Source organism: Anarhichas minor, unplaced genomic scaffold (genome assembly GCF_050575085.1).
Source record: "Anarhichas minor isolate MPS153535 unplaced genomic scaffold, ASM5057508v1 ptg000024l, whole genome shotgun sequence".
Lineage (NCBI taxonomy): Eukaryota > Metazoa > Chordata > Actinopteri > Perciformes > Anarhichadidae > Anarhichas > Anarhichas minor.
The window spans coordinates 6,753,571-6,775,985 of NW_027466470.1; the positions used below are offsets into that span (position 1 = coordinate 6,753,571).

General features: G+C 40.1%; 4 protein-coding genes across 4 annotated transcripts; all 4 read left to right on the forward strand.

Moving 5' to 3' along the window:
• The first annotated feature begins 1,152 nt into the window (after positions 1-1,152).
• LOC142956893 (chemokine XC receptor 1-like) lies at positions 1,153-2,211 on the forward strand. Its single transcript, XM_076098668.1, has one exon. It carries the CDS (start codon positions 1,153-1,155, stop codon positions 2,209-2,211), a length of 1,059 nt encoding a protein of 352 aa, XP_075954783.1.
• Positions 2,212-3,510: 1,299 nt separating this feature from the next.
• Positions 3,511-5,213, forward strand: LOC142956632 (chemokine XC receptor 1-like). Its single transcript, XM_076098297.1, has one exon. The coding sequence runs from the start codon at positions 3,594-3,596 to the stop codon at positions 4,644-4,646; it is 1,053 nt and encodes a 350-aa protein (XP_075954412.1). The 5' UTR covers positions 3,511-3,593; the 3' UTR covers positions 4,647-5,213.
• Positions 5,214-6,237: 1,024 nt separating this feature from the next.
• On the forward strand, positions 6,238-7,224 carry LOC142955991 (chemokine XC receptor 1-like). The gene has a single exon (XM_076097265.1). The coding sequence runs from the start codon at positions 6,238-6,240 to the stop codon at positions 7,222-7,224; it is 987 nt and encodes a 328-aa protein (XP_075953380.1).
• Positions 7,225-7,511: 287 nt separating this feature from the next.
• LOC142956635 (chemokine XC receptor 1-like) lies at positions 7,512-9,961 on the forward strand. Its single transcript, XM_076098302.1, has one exon. The coding sequence runs from the start codon at positions 7,595-7,597 to the stop codon at positions 8,645-8,647; it is 1,053 nt and encodes a 350-aa protein (XP_075954417.1). The 5' UTR covers positions 7,512-7,594; the 3' UTR covers positions 8,648-9,961.
• Positions 9,962-22,415: the final 12,454 nt, after the last annotated feature.

The window sequence follows — 22,415 nt, forward strand, 5'->3', positions numbered from 1 at the left end:
ATTTCAGCAGCAACCTTACTGCCAAAAAAACAGTTCCTTAACTGTACTAAAGTCTGTGGATAGTCCAGATTATTAATAACACTGTTGATGGAAAGAGACTGTTGCTGGTCAATTGTCCTGAAAACACATTATCTCAATCAGCTGTTTATGTTTTGGCATCCAAAATGAAAATATAATGTTTTGCCAAAGTTGGAACAATTGGTGCCACAAAAACTGGGCCCCCGGGAGGCAACGATAACAACAATACAAATAAGACTTTATGTTGAAATAAATAGTGCACGCATTAGAACACCGAATGTATCAACGGTACAATATGGTTTGAAGTCTTTGTTGATTTGTATTTTCCTTTGTTACACAACGTCAGTGACTATTGGTCACATCAAGCTGAAAATCAGTACAATCAGTTACATCATCGCAGCCTCATAACAGCACAAAGACAACCGCAAGGAAATCAAAATACTACGCCAAAATACATATCCTGCTGATTTGAAGTGAGCATGGCTCAGCTGGATGAAGGTGTTGTCATGTATTTCTGCTGAACAAACAATATTAGACACAAATGTGAGAACAGTTGTGGGACTGTGTTGCCAACAGTGACAGAGGTTTCACGCACCAATCTTAAGAAATAAGTGCTAATATCATAATGAAATATGTTTTTTTCTCTCTAAACTGTAACGTTGAGTGGTGTTTATTCAGTCATGAAAATTAAATGGTATGCAGGAATTTGAAAACAAGTTTCCAGTGCCTGTAAATATATATATATTTTTCAAAGTTGTAAGCACCACAAAAAAGTGTTGGGGCAAGAAATTTTGGATGAATATCTTAGAGTCTCAGCAAATAAAACCAAAGCTATCTACATGGCTGAATAACATCAAACACAAGTAAGAAAATTAGATTTTTTTGTAATTTGGGTAAAGTGACCCTCTGAGATATAATGACCACATGTTCCAGACAAAAGTACGTCATGTATCAAGAGAATTATACAACAAGTTATTAACATGTTAACTGATGAAGTGGTGACATAAATCTCTGAAGAACATGTTTCCAATGTAATCATCACATTCACTTCTGTATCATTTAATCTGTTGACTTGGATTTACCGCTCTAACAAAGCCTTTTTCAATTTAGACTTTCTCTTCTTGCTGTGGAAATATGGCAACAGCTGACTCAACCTTCTACGCAACCACAGACAATTATTCCAACGATGACTACTACGATGGGCACGATGAGTATGGAGATGAAATGTGCAACAACCCACGCGTCATACAGTTTGGAGCGATGTTCACTACAGTGCTCTTCTCCATCGTGGTCATCCTCAGTCTGTTTGGCAACATCTTGGTCATCGTGATTCTGGCCAAGTATGAGAATGTCAAATCCCTCACCAACGCTTTCATCCTGAACCTGGCTGTATCGGATCTCTTCTTCACCGCAGGTCTGCCCTTCTGGATCTACGATCATATGTATGGATGGACTTTAGGGGAACATACATGCAAAATGGTCATCTTTGTCTTCTACGTTGGTTTCTATAGCAGTGGTATCCTCCTCATCCTGATGACTGCCCACCGTTACGTAGCTGTCATGAATCCTCTGTCTGACATTGTGTCCACCACAGGCACCTACAGCGTCGTAACGTGTGTGATCGTTTGGGCTGTGAGTACATTGGTTGCCAGTCCAGCCTTCATTTCCACCGGAGTGGACCAGAAACATTGTGGACATGCAGATTCTTACTGGAAGAAATGGGGAATCTATCAGCAAAATGTTCTCTTCATATTGAGTTCAGTGGTGTTCATTTTTTGCTATTCTCAGATCATGTGCAGGTTGCTGCGTCCTACCGCACAAAGAAGGAAGAACAAAACTTTAAAACTCATTTTTACACTCACGGTTGTTTTCTTTGTGGGCTGGGCGCCTTACAATATAGTGATATTTCTAAAGTCGTTGTCTTTCGGGCGCCAAACAACCGTCGACTCAAAGATTTTGGCTGAAATGTGTGAAGCATCAAAACCACTGGATTACGCCTTTTACATCAGCCGACTTCTTGCCTTTTCACACTGCTGCCTCAACCCTGTGTTTTATGTGTTTGTGGGGGTTAAATTCAAAAACCACTTGAACAAAATGCTGAAAGGCTGGGGTCACAGGAACAGCGGCATCCGCAACAGGCAAAGCCGGCTCACTATCACATCACTAACAAGTGGTGAAGAGTTTTCGATGTAGTTGATACAGAGAGCTGAAATGAAACCAGAAATACCGGGTTCTAAGAAAGAAGTGTCACGCAAATTCTGTCAAACCACGAAAAGTAAACACAAAATAAGATGGATGAAAAAAATGCAGAATGAGACATTGCATTGACTTAGAACAGACGCTAGACTGGAGATGCTTCTTTGCATGCTAACATTTACTAATTGGTACTAAACACAGCTGAAAAGGCTAATCTAAGATAGTGAACATAATAAGCATCATACCTGCTAAACATCAGCACGTTAGCATGGTCATAGTGAGCATGACGTTAGCATTTAACTCAAAGTCTAACAGAGCCACGAGCATGGCTGTTTATATTATTCACTCAGTAGGCCTACCCTGCATAGTGGTCAAACTACAATAAGTTCCTTAATAGCTGACATAAACGCTGCAGCCTCTTTATTAGGTACAGCTGTACACCTGCTCGTTAATCAAAGTAAATATGAAATCAGTCGCTCATGCAGGCATAAAAGCGTGCCGACATGGTCAAGAGGTTCAGTTGTTCAGACGTCAGAATGAGGAACAAACGTGATCTATGTGACTTTCTGTGATAAAGTGATATGTACTGTGCAATATTTCATGCACAATTGCATCCGATATTCCCCTCATAGTTTCCAATCAAACTGTGCTGTTATATGTTTCTATCCTTGCCCTATATTATACGTATGTGAATGCAAGCTGATAAATTGATAATACATTGCATTAGAGAAAATATGACTGAATGTGATTCACTTTGATTAACTGCATTTTACTTTTATGTTTTCACATCAATCATTTAAATCAATTATTCCATATTTTCCCGTTCAACACTTGTAGGAGTCATGCAAGTGAAAGTGTTTATTTTCACATTATGATGTCATCATCATTATTTTTTGCTGTACATCTACATATTTACATCGACATCTATCCTTTACAATAAAATGAATTTCAAAAATGAAGTTCTGGAGTGTCTCTGTTTGGAGTAACCCTCATTGCTGTTTCTAGGTAATGTTGTAAAAGCAGCACGTATGTCACCACTTTTGCGTGAATTCAAAGTGTATTCTTGCTCTTGAATTGCACAATCGCTGACTGAATGTGAAACAAAAAGAGGAACCTTGAGTTTTTTGTTATATACGACAACTTTTCCTCCACAGCACACTTCAGCACAAGACATAACCACCATTGTTCAGGGTAAGTTGCCTAAAATTTAGTGTAATTGCTCGCCATATTTTGGGGTGACCCACTTTGTACTTAATTGTTCTCCATATTGAAATGTTATTTTATTAATACACAAAATTGCTTTTTTAAATCCAAAATTGTGAAGGGTTGTAGACATTTGCTTTGTCTTAATTACATTTTGCCAATTTTAGCTTTGTGCCATGTTTCTCAGAAAACCTACAATGGAGTCCAACTCCACAGTGAGCGGCGGACACGTGGACGACAGCAGTGATGTGGTGTATCTTTGTGATGAGATGTTTGACTTCAACACTTTCAGTGGTGCCTTCTTCATTTTGATCTTCATCTTCAGTGTCGCAGCCAACTGTCTTCTCCTACTTGTTCTCGTCACCCACGAGAACCTGAAAGATGTCACAAATCTTTTCATCCTGAACCTGGCCTGCTCTGATTTAATCTTTAGTTTTACGCTCCCATTCTGGGCCGTCTATTACCTGCACCACTGGGTCTTTGGTGAGTTTACCTGCAAACTGATGACTGCGGTATACATTGTTGGTTTGTACAGTAGCACCGTTCTACTGACTGCCATGACTGTGGATCGTTTCATAATAGTGGTGCTGCACAACTGGCCAAGCAACTCTGTAAAGAGGCAGAGGTTTGCAATGGTAGCCTGTGTAGCTTCCTGGGTCATCGGCACTGCTGCATCCTTGAGAGATGCTTTCAAAGTGAAGGTGGAACACTCTGACGGTATTTCCAGTTGTGAGGATCCCTCCGATGACCATGATATCAAACTGGGCTATTATCTCCAGGTGTCACTGCTCTTCTTCCTCCCATTGGCCATCATTGTTTTCTGCTATTCTGCCATCCTCAAGACAGTTTTGCAGGCTTCAAACAGAAAAAGGTACAGGACTGTAGTGGTGGTGTTATGCATTGTTGCAGCGTTCTTCATCTGCTGGGGACCTTTCAATATTTTGCTTTTCATCGCGTCTTTTTATGAACCCAAAGACTGCGATGCAAGGGAACGCTTGGAGATTGCCTATTCTATTTGCCGTATACTTGCCTATTCTCACTGCTGTATGAACCCTCTGCTGCTTATGCACTCACAAGAGTTGCGAAGGCATCTTGTGGATCTTTTATGCTGTAAGAAGGCCAAGAAGAAGAACAGGGAAATAGACATTGGCCAGAGCGCTTCTGTTTATCAGAATGTATATTTTGTAGCACAAAACTCTGCTGTAACGTTTGAACTACACTCCGAATAGACGTTTTAACTGCCATAAATATTATTTATGTCATTATTTAATATGCTTGTGTATATATTATTATTTGTACAGCTTGTTTTTATGAATATGGATTTTTGTTTGTTTTATATGTGATAGGAACTATTGTTACGTCCTATGTTGTGCTGGGACACAATTTAGTCGTGGCACAGCAACAAGAAGACACGTGAAGCGGCAGAAGTTGATATACTCCGCGCAAAGTGTTAAAGTTAAAGTGTTAAAGTGATCATCTTTAAAGATTCATGTGTTTTCAAGTGGACTCATTTCCCTCTCGGTTGTTCATGTACATTTGTCATCGTGCATATTTGTGTGCAAACTGTTTTTGTGTAATTTAACGCCAGATTATTTTGTATGTCGAACTAAGGTGTTGTGTATTTCCTGGAGGGAGTGATAGACTTTCATTTTTGAAATGAAACACCTGGAAGTGCTTTTATTCAATATAGTATATGTAAATATTCATAAATGTGCCAAGTAAATTATATTTGTAAAAAATAAATTAAAAAAATGCTTTTACTGGAATATGTTTGAATAAATTTAAGTTGGAATCTATTGGTCTGTTTTCACTTTTGATTTCCACCTATTGCAGTGACGTGTCATGCAAGTACTTCTCTCTGGCAGTATCATATCAACTATATATGATGCAGATATTACAATTACTGAGAAGAACAGTGAGCAGCGCATGAGTGACACTCAGTGAATACCCAAAGGTAACGTTTTGTTGGCATTGCTATCTCTTTGATGTTACAGCATAGTTAGATAATTAATCATTTTGGGAAATTATTTATGTAAAAATTGAGTGGGAAAGTTTGAGATTTTGGAATGAAAATTGAGGATTATGGATCAAAATACAAGAATATGGAATTACATTTAAATTTATGGATTCAATTCCTGAGAATATGGATTATAACATGAAATGAAAGTCTGAAAAGACTAGAAACAATTTGGGAATATTGAATGGAACTTGTGTCTGATTTCGTCTGAATAGACTGTGTATGTTATTGAGGTGTCTGCTGTTATCTAAGTTGACAATGAATATGTTGTCATGTATTTTATTTGCTGAAACCAATTCAAAATACTCCTCCACTTCCTCAAGCACGCTGTGGGTTGAAGAAATGTTTTGTTTTCCCATTTTAGCTCGACCCTGTTTTTTCACATTTTAAAATGCAGAAATTTGAAAACAATGTTTTTTCTTCAAAGTTGTAAGCATCACAAAAAAAGTGTTGGAGGAAGAAACTTTGGATAAATATCTTAGAGTCTAAGCAAATAAAACCAAAGCTATCTACATGGCTGAATAACACCAAACACAAGTAAAAAAATATGTTTGTAATTTGGGTAAAGTGACCCTCTGAGATATAATGACCACATGTTCCAGACAAAAGTACGTCATGTATCAAGAGAATTATACAACAAGTTATTAACATGTTAACTGATGAAGTGGTGACATAAATCTCTGACGAACATGTTTCCAATGTAATCATCACATTCACTTCTGTATCATTTAATCTGTTGACTTGGATTTACCGCTCTAACAAAGCCTTTTTCAATTTAGACTTTCTCTTCTTGCTGTGGAAATATGGCAACAACTGACTCAACCTTCTACGCAACCACAGACAATTATTCCAACGATGACTACTACGATGAGTACGATGAGTATGGAGATGAAATGTGCAACAAAACAAGCGTCGTACAGTTTGGAGCGATGTTCACTACAGTGCTCTTCTCCATCGTGGTCATCCTCAGTCTGTTTGGCAACATCTTGGTCATTGTGATTCTGGCCAAGTATGAGAATGTCAAATCCCTCACCAACGCTTTCATCCTGAACCTGGCTGTATCGGATCTCTTCTTCACCGCAGGTCTGCCCTTCTGGCTCTACGATCATATGTATGGATGGACTTTAGGGGAACATACATGCAAAATGGTCATCTTTGTCTTCTACGTTGGTTTCTATAGCAGTGGTATCCTCCTCATCCTGATGACTGCCCACCGTTACGTAGCTGTCATGAATCCTCTGTCTGACATTGTGTCCACCACAGGCACCTACAGCGTCGTAACGTGTGTGATCGTTTGGGCTGTGAGTACATTGGTTGCCAGTCCAGCCTTCATTTCCACCGGAGTGGACCAGGAACATTGTGGACATGCAGATTCTTACTGGAAGTTGTGGGGAATCTATCAGCAAAATGTTTTCTTCATATTGAGTTCAGTGGTGTTCATTTTTTGCTATTCTCAGATCATGTGCAGGTTGCTGCGTCCTACCGCACAAAGAAGGAAGAACAAAACTTTAAAACTCATTTTTACTCTCACAGTTATTTACTTTGTGGGCTGGGCGCCTTACAATATAGTGATATTTCTAAAGTCGTCTTTCGGGCACCAAACAACCGTCGACTCAAAGATGTTGGCTGAAATGTGTGAAGCATCAAAACCACTGGATTACGCCTTTTACATCAGCCGACTTCTTGCCTTTTCACACTGCTGCCTCAACCCTGTGTTTTATGTGTTTGTGGGGGTTAAATTCAAAAACGTGTCTCTGTTTGGAGTAACCCTCATTGCTGTTTCTAGGTAATGTTGTAAAAGCAGCACCTATGTCACCACTTTTGCGTGAATTCAAAGTGTATTCTTGCTCTTGAATTGCACAATCGCTGACTGAATGTGAAACAAAAAGAGGAACCTTGAGTTTTTTGTTATATACGACAACTTTTCCTCCACAGCACACTTCAGCACAAGACATAACCACCATTGTTCAGGGTAAGTTGCCTAAAATTTAGTGTAATTGCTCGCCATATTTTGGGGTGACCCACTTTGTACTTAATTGTTCTCCATATTGAAATGTTATTTTATTAATACACAAAATTGCTTTTTTAAATCCAAAATTGTGAAGGGTTGTAGACATTTGCTTTGTCTTAATTACATTTTGCCAATTTTAGCTTTGTGCCATGTTTCTCAGAAAACCTACAATGGAGTCCAACTCCACAGTGAGCGGCGGACACGTGGACGACAGCAGTGATGTGGTGTATCTTTGTGATGAGATGTTTGACTTCAACACTTTCAGTGGTGCCTTCTTCATTTTGATCTTCATCTTCAGTGTCGCAGCCAACTGTCTTCTCCTACTTGTTCTCGTCACCCACGAGAACCTGAAAGATGTCACAAATCTTTTCATCCTGAACCTGGCCTGCTCTGATTTAATCTTTAGTTTTACGCTCCCATTCTGGGCCGTCTATTACCTGCACCACTGGGTCTTTGGTGAGTTTACCTGCAAACTGATGACTGCGGTATACATTGTTGGTTTGTACAGTAGCACCGTTCTACTGACTGCCATGACTGTGGATCGTTTCATAATAGTGGTGCTGCACAACTGGCCAATCAACTCTGTAAAGAGGCAGAGGTTTGCAATGGTAGCCTGTGTAGCTTCCTGGGTCATCGGCACTGCTGCATCCTTGAGAGATGCTTTCAAAGTGAAGGTGGAACACTCTGACGGTATTTCCAGTTGTGAGGATCCCTCCGATGACCATGATATCAAACTGGGCTATTATCTCCAGGTGTCACTGCTCTTCTTCCTCCCATTGGCCATCATTGTTTTCTGCTATTCTGCCATCCTCAAGACAGTTTTGCAGGCTCCAAACAGAAAAAGGTACAGGACTGTAGTGGTGGTGTTATGCATTGTTGCAGCGTTCTTCATCTGCTGGGGACCTTTCAATATTCTGCTTTTCATCGCGTCTTTTTATGAACCCAAAGACTGCGATGCAACGGAACGCTTGGAGATTGCCTATTCTATTTGCCGTATACTTGCCTATTCTCACTGCTGTATGAACCCTCTGCTGCTTATGCACTCACAAAAGTTGCGAAGACATCTTTTGGATCTTTTATGCTGTAAGAAGGCCAAGAAGAAGAACAGGGAAATAGACATTGGCCAGAGCGCTTCTGTTTATCAGAATGTATATTTTGTAGCACAAAACTCTGCTGTAACGTTTGAACTACACTCCGAATAGACGTTTTAACTGCCATAAATATCATTTATGTCATTATTTAATATGCTTGTGTATATATTATTTGTACAGCTTGTTTTTATGAATATGGATTTTTGTTTGTTTTATATGTGATAGGAACTATTGTTAGAAGTCGATATACTCCGCGCAAAGTGTTAAAGTTAATGTTAAAGTGATCATCTTTGAAGATTCATGTGTTTTCAAGTGGACTCATTTCCCTCCCGGTTGCGAGGTACGTTGTTCATGTACATTTGTCATCGTGCATATTTGTGTGCAAACTGTTTTTGTGTAATGTTAACGCCAGATTATTTTGTATGTCGAACTAAGGTGTCGTGTATTTCCTGGAGTGAGTGATATGGTATATGTAAATATTTCATAAATGTGCCAAGTAAATTATGATATTTGTAAAAAATAAAATAAAAAAAATGCATTACTTCATAGAGAAATGTGCACAACTGTTAAATACTGTATTTTAAGTATGAACTAAGTTGAAGATACAACGTTTCAAAATAAACCTAGTTTAGCTTAATGAAACGTTAAAATCATTTTACAGATCTTATCTCAGGCATCTAAAAACGAAACCCCTTCAAAAAACCATCGACTTTGAGACAGGGGAACAGGAAGTGCAAACATGCTAACTCATCTCCTGGTTTAGGACTTACTTCTGCAGCACTTTATGAAGGACCGCCCTAAAGACTTGAATTGGCTCTGCCACATTTTTTTTTTTTTTTTTACTCTAAACCCCGTTTTAGCAACAATACCATGTCAAAACCAATAGAATATAATTGACTGACCTGTGACTCTATAGTCCAGGTGCAGTGACGCTGCATCAATGTCTGCCCTCATCCCTTCTCTTCTGTCAGCGATCTCCAACAAGGAAAAGCTACACCAATGTGCATTTATGTTCGTCCTCGCCATCGATCCTTACAATGAACGCTGAGTTTCTTTTTAATTCCACCATACTCCCAGCCGCGGCTCCATTGCTATGGACTCTCCCCCTTACTGGCCTTCAAAGGCGCCACAGACACCAGACACCACAACTCTGGTATGTTGCGACATACGGAAAGCTTTCTCTGCCAGCATTATGTGGACTTGTTTGACAAGGGCTTCAATGTAACCGACATTCATATAGGCCTATATGTAAACCCACAAACAAATGTAGTTAGCTAGTCATGTGCTATTGCTTGGTTTTGGAAATAACTCAGGGTAGGTTCCCACTGTAAGTAGCCGATTAAGCTTTTTAGCAGGACAAGCTAACGATTGCAGCCAAACCTATTATTTAATCCGGCCTTACAGCTTTCCTCTTGTGTTTATGCTTTTGAGTAAAAAAATAAATAAAAAAACAGCATCCAAACAAATCCAATCCAAAGCTTGACAGACAGACATGCCTTGCCTGGATACATTTGCTAAGCTATGATTGGACAATCACTATTTGGGGAAGGAATTTAGCAAACAGTCACTTAGAATAACAGTATACAGAGAGCAGGCAGAAATGAAAATACCGATGAATTGGGTGAATTCCTGTTGTAGGTTGCATTAGAGGTAAACAAACTGGCACATAGTGAAAGACAACACAGAAAGAAGTCACAGAGATATGTTGTGGTTATTGCAATATTGGCTTGCAAGAAAGAGGAAGCGGTATGAATATTGATCGATTACACACAAGTTGCTTATTATTCCTCATTCATTTATGTTAATATCTGTGTTTTTGTGACTAAAAATAAAAGATTAGATCTTAAAAAGTGAAATAAATTGATTCCCAGGACATTGCTTTTTGTTTGCAAAGTGTATGTTTTTGCTTACAAAGTGTATGTCATACAGTATTACCTGCATATCAGATGTTGTGTTTCTGTCCACACCTGTTTCGTCTCTGTCTTCATTATGTGCAAGCACCAATTAACCAGGCAATGTTCCTTGTGCGCTCACTTTAACAGCAAATAAAGCATTTCTATACCTGCAGTTTATTCCCTCTTCTTCTCTTTTTTTACACTTCGGCCCTGCCAATATGTTATGGAAATGTTTCCCTCTGGAGTGACCTTGTCTATGTGACACAGAATAAACAAATTAGCTCTCAGCAGCAGGGTCAATAAAATATAACAGACCGCATATTTGTGATTAAAATCATAGCCAGTCAAGTATGTCTAACTCAACAGTCCATGTGCTTTTGGTTGCGTTTCTTTTAAATGATGTGTGCCATAAATTCCAATGGTTTAAGTAATTTAACTCTATTATTTCACAAACATTTTTTTGTTCCTCTTCTGTGGTCCAATTTTTTTTAAAACTCTGTTATATGTAATGTGTTTCTCCAGAGCCCTGTCAGTATACTTGAACATGGTTGAGTAGCGCGGGCCTGATGGCTCCACGGGGGGTCCGGAAAAGAGTGTATAGGGACAGCTCAGTGGGCCACTGTAACAGCACTCGTATCTGTCTCAGGGGGTAGATTAAGCTTAATTAACTAAACCATCCAGCACGCTTGGATGAATGGATACAAGTCAAGGGCAGAGCAGTCACTGGTGTGCTCACACATTCTCTGGCAGGCATCGGGAGAGGGTTTTGTACCAAATATTATCATATTATATGGAAGTGTGTGCAATAAAAGAAAGAAATTGGATACTGTAATAAAGCTGTGTGTACAAGTCACTAATAATACCCTGTATTAAGTCTCTATGCAGTCAAAATACAGTGACGTCTGAATAGAGACGATTCAAACCTGCATTGCACGATGCAGTTTGGGGAACAGCCTTCCTGCAATCTTGCATCAGTTCCTCATGTTACAACAATTTGAATTTGAGAGTTTGCTTTTTGGACTTCGAAGCATTTCTGAGAAGTGATCAAACCTCCGATAGATCCCATCTTACCTTGCTGTGGAGCGTCAGCTGGAGGGAAAAGGACTCAAAATGTGTTTTTTGGGGGATTTGTGTTTTTTAATATGCAAAGTTTATTATAAGAATCAATAACATCAAAAACCACAGAGGAAAAAAAAAAAACTAGAGCAACACAGAAAAAAACCCACCAGATGGAGATAAAATAGAAAAGGCAATCTAAGGCATCCTACTTCATATCTTCGAGTCAGTACAATCTCTTTTCCCGGATCATTTTCTTCGCAAATGATGTTGTTGTTCCATCCTGTTTTTAGCCACAAGCTAAACAGCTGTTGTTGTTTTCTTATGTAGTCTCTGCTACTAGCTCTCCCTGGCCCTGACGTTCACTCCCCTGCTCTTCATTTCTCCAGGGCACCTCACCCTCCTTCTTTCACATCGATATCTCCCCTTTAATTCCAGTTATCTATAACGATAATTACTCCAACCATATGTGAATTTAATTGATGCCTTGAAATTGTGAAAATGTGTACGTGTATTTTGTACATATTGCTAATAAAGTCTTATTGCCCGTTAATCTGGACTGTCAGGAAAATACGTGCAAATCGATTTAGTGTGTCAGCCTTATCATTACAAACAACTGTTTTCGTGAACAAATATGGATGACTTAATCCTCTTACGACATACACATGGCATGTATGACATTTCGCTAATGCACCTCATCCTGATTGAATTTGTCATGGGAATAAAATGTTTGAAAAAAGGATTAGATTTACTCTTTAGCTCACACCAAACAAACACATCTTTACTTTGAACAGTTATAAATTCAGCAGGGTGACATGTTTTGCAGTACATTCTTAAAAGATTAAAAAAAAAAGAAATACCCTATACCTCTCATGCTGCATCTTGGCCTTATTTTGCCAATGCAGTGCTACATATCTCCACTAGAGGGGACAAGGGCATTGTCATAATGCTGTTTGTTTCATTATTACTGGACCACGTTATTGATAACAAGCTGAAGCCTCAAAGACAGAGATGTACTCTCTAATAGCCTGACAAAAAAAATCATCACCAGTGGTCCCTAAAGAGCTGCACTGCATTGAATACATTTTCATTATTATTATTATTTATTTTTTGAGTCATCAACTTTTTTGGCTGCATGAGTTTTCAAACACAAACGTTATCCACAAAGAACAAATGCAGTCTGTCTCTGCATTTCCGACACCATCATACCTCAACATTTTAGGGTCGCTCTCCTCGACTTACCTGCTGTTGTCAGATAGAAAAAACCCTGTGATTAACTATGAAGGAGAATTAATTAACAAATCAAACATCTGGATATTCAGACTAAACCTACTGCAAAGGCTTAGCTGCCTCTTGTACGACTGGCCATTTGATGTATCAAACAGTGCGTCCTGATGTTTCTTGCTAAATTTTTCCCATCTGGCTGTTTTCGTATCTTACCTTCTTTTTTCTTTTCTCGCTTTAAAACTTTCATTTTTACTTTTTCCCGTTTACGGGTATGTATCTTTTTTTGCTACTTTGTGGCATTGTGGACAATGACTGGAGAAGGACAGGGCCCTTGAGACAACATGACATTACACTGGAAACATGACATGGGAATAAACCTAAAATGTATGTTGCAAACAATTATACATAGGGCCTCAAATAAGAGGGAATAGCTGTGTTCCCCTGGTATTTTATTTCATTTTATTATGTTTTACCGTCACATCAGATGTTATGTTTCCACATTGGTCAAGGAATTACTAACAGTTAGACGTTGGTGAAGGTTTATGAGAAACCATTATGCAGGGTCAAATTGCTGAAATCGCTTAATTATGACAATTTACATTTTCACAATAAAAATGTACCTACCTGTATATAATAAAATACACAACAAAATAAAATAGCTATAGTTTTAAAAAGACAACCCTGATTTAGTTTGGGATAAAATGAGCAAAGAAAGATAATAAAAAATCAACATAAACTTTTTGACTGTGAAAGTAAAAGACAAATGAATAAAAGAAAAAAACAGTTGGTAAGCAATATAATTCAGTTTGATAGCACAACACAAAATGACTCATGGTTAAAAGAACTTTGACAGCAATTGTGTAGATATTGTGAAACATTAAACACAATACCACCAGTAGAATCCTGAAACTCTACGTGCAGTCTTAGCCTCATGCCCTCCTCATGTAACTGCTATCATATACGATCACCACTGTCTAAACTCCTGATGCCTTTATTACATATTGAGATTGAGATTAACAAATCAATCCTCTAAATCCTCCAAACACAATATAACATAAGATGACATTATGTAAGGGAATATATTTTAGATTAAAGTGTAACAGATTGGGCCATTAACATTATAAAACAGCAGTATTCCCAGGACATTTATTTATTTATTCCTTTAGCTTTCAAACTGCATGTCAAAGAGTATAACCTCATTTACATTTCTGTCCACAACCTAACATAACCTCACATCATGAAACGTCACAAAACAGAGCACAAACATTTCAGTCCAAAGTGCTTTGCAGTGCGATGAATGAAAACATTTTTAGCTTGGATGGTCCCGATGAAAAGTGGACCTCCAGACGTGGCACTGGCTCTTCAGTGCTCTACCCACTGAGCTAATATCCAACAGACCATGCTTTTTGGCTTACCCTTCCTTATCCTCAGGCTGCACCAGCTGCCGTCTACCTCCGACCACACTCCACGCCCCTGATATGTTGTCCTCTATACCTGCTTCGTCCCTCCTCCTCTTCATCTGTAGGTGTTCTGTTCCCCCATTTTTTGGCCGCAACTTTCCAAAAGGTGATCAGAAGTGATTTTCAATAGCACCGTGCATGACTAATGGTGGAAACATGTTAAAATCATCGCAGAAATGTCCTTGGGAAGACAAATGAATTTTCAGCAGAATAATTAACTTAATTAACAAATTTGCATGCATATTCATCAGGGCCATTGAAGTCTTTCCAGCTCAGCTTGATGAACGTTGCTGTGTAATAACCAGCTCATTTACATTCTGCCATCCACTGCCATTTGTGTGGATTACTGAGAAAAGGCAGTGTGTGTGTGTGTGTGCATGATGCTAAGGGTACATTGCATGTGCAGACACTTTTCTCTTTCCCTTAACATGTCATAGGGAAAGCTTGATGAATTGATTTGCGATACTGTTTTGTTGGATATACACTCCACTATTGGACCCAGCTGCCTCTCCTCACACACACTCACACACCCACACACACCAATATAGTGGAAGCATTCATATGCACATATTCATGCACACATACCTTGCGTTAATGTGACCGTGTGTGTGCTCTACACCCATATCTCCTTGCATCCTCCCACCCCCTCTCCCCTCACCCCCTTCTCTCTGGTGGGCAGTTCTTGGCACCGATCCTGAGTCGTAAACCCTCCTGGGTTGCCAGACTGTGCGTTGTAAAAAACCGTGAGGCCCTCCGTACCCCCTCCCCGTCTCTGCAGGGCAATCTTTAAAGGCAGCAAGGTGTGACGGCACAGACTGGCAGCTTGGCAGCCATGCCCGAGGATACCAACGCGCCGTCAGCCGTGAACGGGCACCATCACATGGGCTCGCCTAAGTAATACGCTCGCCGTACATGTGCCTTTCTCATGCCTCATCTGTGCCAGTCAGAGACAAAGGAATTCATTAAGAAATTTCACATGGCGTTAAATGTTGTTGTTTTTGCCGGGATATAGTTAATTGGGAATTTCACACAAGCTAAGGTAACTGAGGGAGAGATTATCCAAATGAGTTCGGAAAAAGTTAATTACACTCACTTGGCTGTATGTGCCCTTAGATCTGGTTGGGCACGGAACATCAGGAAAAGTTATTTTACGGAAGCTTGTGCTGGATATTTCTCTCACAATATGTTTCTCATTCTCATTATGGAGTTTTCATCCAATTTAGGTGCCACCGAACAAGGTTAGAAAGAGACACTTGGCAGCTTGTCAGAAGACCAGTATTATCATACCAACATAAAAAGGAATGCAAGGCATATGCTTTTGCACCTTTAACATAATCAATATGCTGCGCTGTCCTGAGATTTTGCGAGAGCAATTATCACATTTATTCATGAAGAAAAACAGGCATAAAAAAAGCAGCATCACCTGACACATAAAATCTTGTGATATTCAGCATACTTTCTTCCCTTTGCCTCTGTGATACTTTCTCCTACGCTTTTTTCTGCAGACATATGTTTGACACTTGAAGCTGTTATCATAGCTGGAAGTGTGAAGGAGAATTGTTGCAGCTCTTGAGTGTTGTGACAGGAAAATGCTTTTCCGTTACAGAATTGGCATTTTCAAGTCGTGTCTGATACAACATTGTTGGTCTTCCATACTGATAACAGCCAAGCCAAGTTTGCGAATCAGTTTCTCCAGAACTGTTTTGATAGATTCTTTGGAGAAGAAGTTGTGCAATAAAATAGTTTCCACACTTATTGGAGGACAAATTACATTTTTAATGACATGTTTTACTCATAAAAAGATGTCATTTATTGCGTTGTCTGACCCTCTTTGTTTTGAAGCTTCCACTGAAGCAAGACGACTACAAAACACAAATGGACCATTAAACTGACCTTCAAACTGGGGCCTATGAAAATCAAACGGCTGTCACCACACTGATGGGGACCACAGCCCGTTTCCCTCCAGTGCGAAATATGAAAAACACACATCAGATGCTTATTTTCATGATCCTCCTTTTTGAAGTAACAACAACTCTCACGGCTCGAGTGAATAAATCTATGGAAGCTTCGATGACAGAACATGAAAGGAGGGTTTGCACGGATGGAAGCAGCAGACTCTCCCCTGCAGACTTGCTTTGTTGGCCTGCTGGTGTGGTTGTTTCTTTTCTATAATAGCTGCAGTACATTTTAAAACGTGTTGTCTGATCCCCTGCTAAGCCACACACGTACACACACACACACACACACACACACACACACACACACACACACACACACACACACATACACAGCACTGTTATAGAGATAAAAATGTATGATGATAAAACGACACCTGGATTTGCCACACTATCATGATCTTCTGTCACTTCCACAAACATTAACAGAAAAGTGTATTTTCAACATTAGCTGCAAAACTTGGCCAAGTCTATCAACAAATAAAATCTTGTATGTATCCCTTCTTTTGAGGTAGGGGGGGGATGTTTTTGACGATGGTACTGTTTGATGGTGCAATTGATGAGAAAGTTCTGAAGAAAGTCCCAAAGCCTCAGAGGAATTTGATTACCTCCATCCATTATCTGCACAGTGAGCAATCGCGAAGCTCACCATCTGTCATCCGTTTCATTTGCATCGTCAACACCTGCCCTGCCTGTTTATGCCTTCACATTTTTTATAAGCTGTCTTTCATGGCAGGGAAAAATGTTGACTTTTCCTTCTAAATACATTAATTCCACAAGTTCAAAGAACATATTGAACGCAAATAACTTGGTTTATATCTGATAGAATATGGGGACTCTCCTCTTTTTATTGCTGCAGATTTAAGGAAAGAAAATACATACAAGCTGCTTTCACAGCTTAGTGAACATTTAAGTGTTTCATTTCATGGGCAAATTGCTAGATAGATAGATGGATAGATAGATAGATGGATAGATGGATAGATGGATAGATGGATGGACGGATGGACGGACGGGTGGACGGACAGATAGATAGATAGATAGATAGATAGATAACTCACTCAATTTCTTTATCACACACATCCCCCATCCTCCTGTTTGTTACAAACGCATTGTGCTGCACACACTCCCTCCCTCCCTCCCTCCCTCCCTCCATCCATCCCGTCTCCCATATCCCCAGGTGGTGCCGACGGCTGCGGGGCCCATTAGCGACAGAATTCCTGCCTCCAGCAGGCCATGCGTGTCCCGAGTGACACATTTTTGGACCGGCACCAAGAATCCAACCCTCAGTAGACAGCTCACTTTCCTCTGCAGTCACCACAGTATGTGCATGGGTGTGTAATATGTGTGTGTTTGTGTGTGTGTGTGTGTGTGTGTGTGAGGGGGAGAGAAAGAGAGAGAGACAGAGGCCTTGCGAACACAGCATGAGTCCCACAGGAAATGCTTGAAAGGCAGTATGGGACAGATTGGTGATGGCGCAGAATGGACTAGAATACTAAAAAGAGACGCGAAGATATTCTACAGCAGAGAGATCATACTTTGATCAGATGACTCTCCTGCCAGGTTGGGACATTTGTTACGGTCGTAACCTCCACAAAAATGTAAATCTGCATGTCTGACAACGTAAAACTGCAAAGAAGTAATCTCTTCTGTACAAAGAAACAACGACAAAAAGAAATTTAATTGGATTTTGCGGATGCCCATTGTTGTTTGTTGATGCTCTTTGCCAGCTGATGCTTGTATACCAAATTTTATTTTACAAACAAACCCTGCTCTGAGAAGAGAACTACTTCATTATGAGATTTCTTTATTAAACTTTGCATTCATTGCATGCAGTGAAAGTATCGCACTGAAGTGGTTACCTCATCTGAATTGAGTGATATTAGATGGTCGATCAAGATTCTTATTAATCATGAGGAGGAGTGATTATGAAACAATACGTTATGAGTTAAGAAAGAGCAGTAAGTCCTTTTAGTATAGATATTATGAATGGATTCTTTCTCCATACTAATAGATAGTTAATTATGTACCTAATGACTCCTCACAAAGCGCTATATAATTAGTCTAGATGAGCCGAGAAAGTTCCTACTTGTTCTTACATGTTTAATGTTGGTGATTTCTCATTTCCAAATGGGAATGTGGGTGATGGTGGTAGAACATTAGTGTCAGTGGAGCGTGAGATATATCTCTGTCCAGCTATGTGTAATAACACCCAATACATATGAAAGTATTGGGGTGGTCAATCCTTTGCCACAAACTTGGACTTTTCATATTTGATGGAGCTGACAAAATACTGAAATAATTTACAGACAAAAAAAGTACGTTATCTGACAGGGTGAGGTTACTTATGTTTGGGCTCAGTTAGACCCCAGAGAGGTCCAACTTCTTAGAACTCTTATGAAAAAGCTCTGTATTTATTCATGATTTATTCACGTCCTCTTTCAAAATCTCATATTAGTAAAAGTGATGAAGTATCAATATTATAAAGCAATGCTATGTGTGTTTTTTGAGCTGTTGAGGAGGACATCTTCAGAACCCCAGGCTGAACATTAATTAAGGTTTAACATGCAAGATGTTCATGTTCAATATGTTTTTTTTAATTTGTGGAATTGTTTTGTATTTAGAAGGAAAAGTAAACATTTCCCTCCCATGAACATGTCAGTTTAAATAAAAACGTCTAAATACTTATGTATGCCTATTTATCTATCTTTCAATTTTTTATCGACAGCAGTTTCGACGAGAGTTTGCAAATTCTTTTAGCAAGTTGTTCACCTCCAGTAACTTGTAACAGTGTTGCAAAGCAACGGTATGCATTGTAACGTAACGTACTACTAACATACATGTTGACAAATCTCAATGAAATAGACAACCAGTGTTGACGGATCTCCCAGTTGCTCAGTGGCACATGAAGCCAAAACAAGTTTAGTTTCTTAATTACCTGGCTCTTCTGCACTGCTTCTGCATCCATGGGGCCCAGAGGGCAAGCACACAAGCGTCTCCTTTAACCCCGCCTCCCAGCCGCTTCATTTCCGCCTGTTCTCATTCTTCAGGGTGCCAAATACAGACTCTTTGTCACGCCCCTCAGCGTCTGACACCGAAGCACAAGTCACCTTTAAGCACCGGGCCTTCATGTTATGACAATTTCAATACTTTCCTGTCATTATTAGACGCTCGGAGAAAAGGTTCCGGGAGAGTGATGATGTAGTATAAAGACTGAAAAAACTATATGTGACTGCAGTTTGGACGAGAATGGGTTGCGAACAGAGGAAGATGATTAACTCTGGATTCAGTTATTAGAGCATTTTACAACTCTTAGGACCTAATGGTGTAAGTAAAGATTTACCTAAAAAAAAATCAATGAAAAAAATATCATCTGCTGATTTACAGACATCTCTTTCCCAATGTCAATTTATGGGAAAAAAGTATTTTTGGGTTTCATGGCATCACATGACACACCCAGAAAGTTTTATTCCACCATTTGGCCACTATCTGAAATTGGCTTCAAAGCCCGGTGCTCTTCATGGGGGCTTGGGCTCATAGAGCAAGCGCACTAGCGAGCCGCCTCCAAATTGCTCGATGTCTGCTCTCTCACATCAACGGCGTTTTTTTATGCCGAGGAAAATAGGCCTGTATTCGGCTATTAGTGAATTTTACAACTTCAATTTATCAGTAAAGCAAGTATTGTCCACTAAATTGTGGACAAGCGAGCTAACTAGTGAGCAACTGTAGAGAGGAAGCCAGCATTAATTATTCCATGCCAACTTGCTACCAAGCTAGTTAGCTATCAATCTACCAGAGTCAGGAATGTCAAATCATCAATCAATCATTGAAATAAAACCCTTAATTGATCTCTCAACTGTGAAAGTGTATGATAACTACATTAACTCATTCATACGCCATGTTTTTCATGTTCATTATGTTCTTCAAACTTGTGGAGTATTTACATTTTTATCTATCGCACACCGCAATGCTGTCATACCACATGCTCATATTCACAGTCGAGGGAATCGATACCACTTCACCCAGTAGCACCAGTGTGTCTCTCAATGTGCCCTGAAATAGGGTGTTGCTGGGGTGTCAGAGGATCACACCCCTGTATGCTTCCCACCTGCTCCAAAACCCACCCTATACGCTCTCATGTTGTAGCCACACACACTTTCTCACACACATGCATGCACCCACCCACTCGGAGTACCCCTAGACAAAGAGCACAATGCACAAAGGTGATGTAGTGACAGATGCTCCTGTCACATACTTAGCATATCTCCACCTCCAAAATAGTGCAAGCGCAGAAGCCGGTCTGACTCTCTCACTCCACGGAAATCGGTGCTGCTATTCATAACTCATTAATTTCCCCGACGGATAAAAGCAGCTCTTAAACCACAATCCTTCACCCAATATTTATCCAATCTGACCAAATATTATAATTAATGCCTCTTTCTCTCCCCTCTCCTTCAGGCCAATATATTCCCCCTCTTCTTCCTCCCTCCCTCCCTCTCTAACCTCTCAGTGCCAAGTTCACAGATAGAGAGAAAGTACTTCCTGTGAGAGGCCGGGCCGCCTGCCAGAGAGACTGATCCACCAATCTGACACGTTAATGAGATCCTGGCCCACAGTACTGGAGTGTCAGGTCTCCTCTGCTGCAGCAGCAGCCCTGCCGTGACCTGCAACACACACCCAACCCACACGCGCAAACACACGTCTTTACTCATATGTGTAATTCTTTCACACATGCACCCACACGCACAGAAATATAAGCATAAATGAATACGAGTGAGTCCCTCTCCACACACACACACACACACACACACTTTGAGACGGGGAGGGTTCAGCTCCTTAAATCTGTCTAATTAAAACACCAAATCCCTCTACTCCCCTCACCCACCAACCCAATCCTCACTTCACAGCCACACACACACATACTCGCACCCCCCCCCCCCCCCCCCACACCCCACAGACCCCCCTCCATCCCCACTGCCACCACCCCCGATTCCGCAGGAGAAATGATTATTAGGAATTTAATGGGGGAACGTTTCCCATCCCACACCATCTGGGGCTTGGGAATGGCACAAAATTTGAGGATGCTTGCCGACGTGGCGGTTGAACATTATTTTCATTTTTTCTTGACTGGTGCTCAGTTTTCCAGACATTGCAGAAAAAATGCTCCTGATTACAATGAATTACCATAATATATTACAAAATAAAATGCATATATGAAAATGCATTTGTGTTTGTTTGTTTTCTTGTGTTACAGGTGAATGCATGAAACTTTTCTCAACTTCTGAGGTGATTGCTGTTCTTCTGCAACTTATTCCGATAGAAACACAATGTTTGTTTTGCAGTAATTGCGATACCACATCTCAGATTGCAAATTCACCTCTATACGATATACATCCCCCATTCCTGTCCTTCACCTCCCACACAGAGCCGGGCCATATGCTCTCTCTCTCTCTCTCTCTCTCTCTCTCCCTATACTTCTTTCTCCCCCTCTCTCTCTCACTCTCTCCACACAGCTTAATGAGCTGCATGAATGTAAGGGTACGTGTACACGTTTGACCCCGTCCTAAACTGCTGCACGCCACCCCGTGGTTCCTGTGGGTGTGACCCCCCCCCTTCCTCCTCCTCACCCTCTTCAGCCTCTCTCTGAGTCCCCAAGAGGGATTTGAATCTCTTCTGACAAGCACACACATGCATACTCATATTCTCACACACACACACACACACACAAACACACACATAGCCTGCTAGAAAAAGCAGTAAGACTGACATGGTGAGCATTTCAGTGAATAGGATAAATAAGGCCTGTGATGAAGGATGGGGAGCTAAAGAGGTGCTGTTAGGGCCCCCAAGGGACCTCCAGTAACCCGGTCCTCCAGTTTTATGATGATACAGTAGGACAAAAGGATGAGTGAGGGAATGAAGATGGAAAAAAAAGCTTTTTTTTGATAGAAAATTTATAAAACTCAATGTTTGTTATTATAGTTGAATTTGTGATTTCAAAGATTCGTCTTGACTGCTGGAAAAACAGTTCCCCAAGAGCAGCATGGATGTCTTAATCAAGTCCAAACCCAGTTTGAAATGCTTTAGAGAAATGCAGTTTACGTGGTATTCTGGTTTGGGATCTCTAGAACGGATTCATTCTTCCCACGAGAAGCTTCATAAGGCTTACTTTGTTTTTCCTGATTTTGCTTTTGTTGTTGCTTTTTTAACTCTCCACAAATAAGTTTGTTCAAATATTTGCAAAGCTTTTATCTTAATGTCATGTTTATCTGTAAAAACAAATATGACT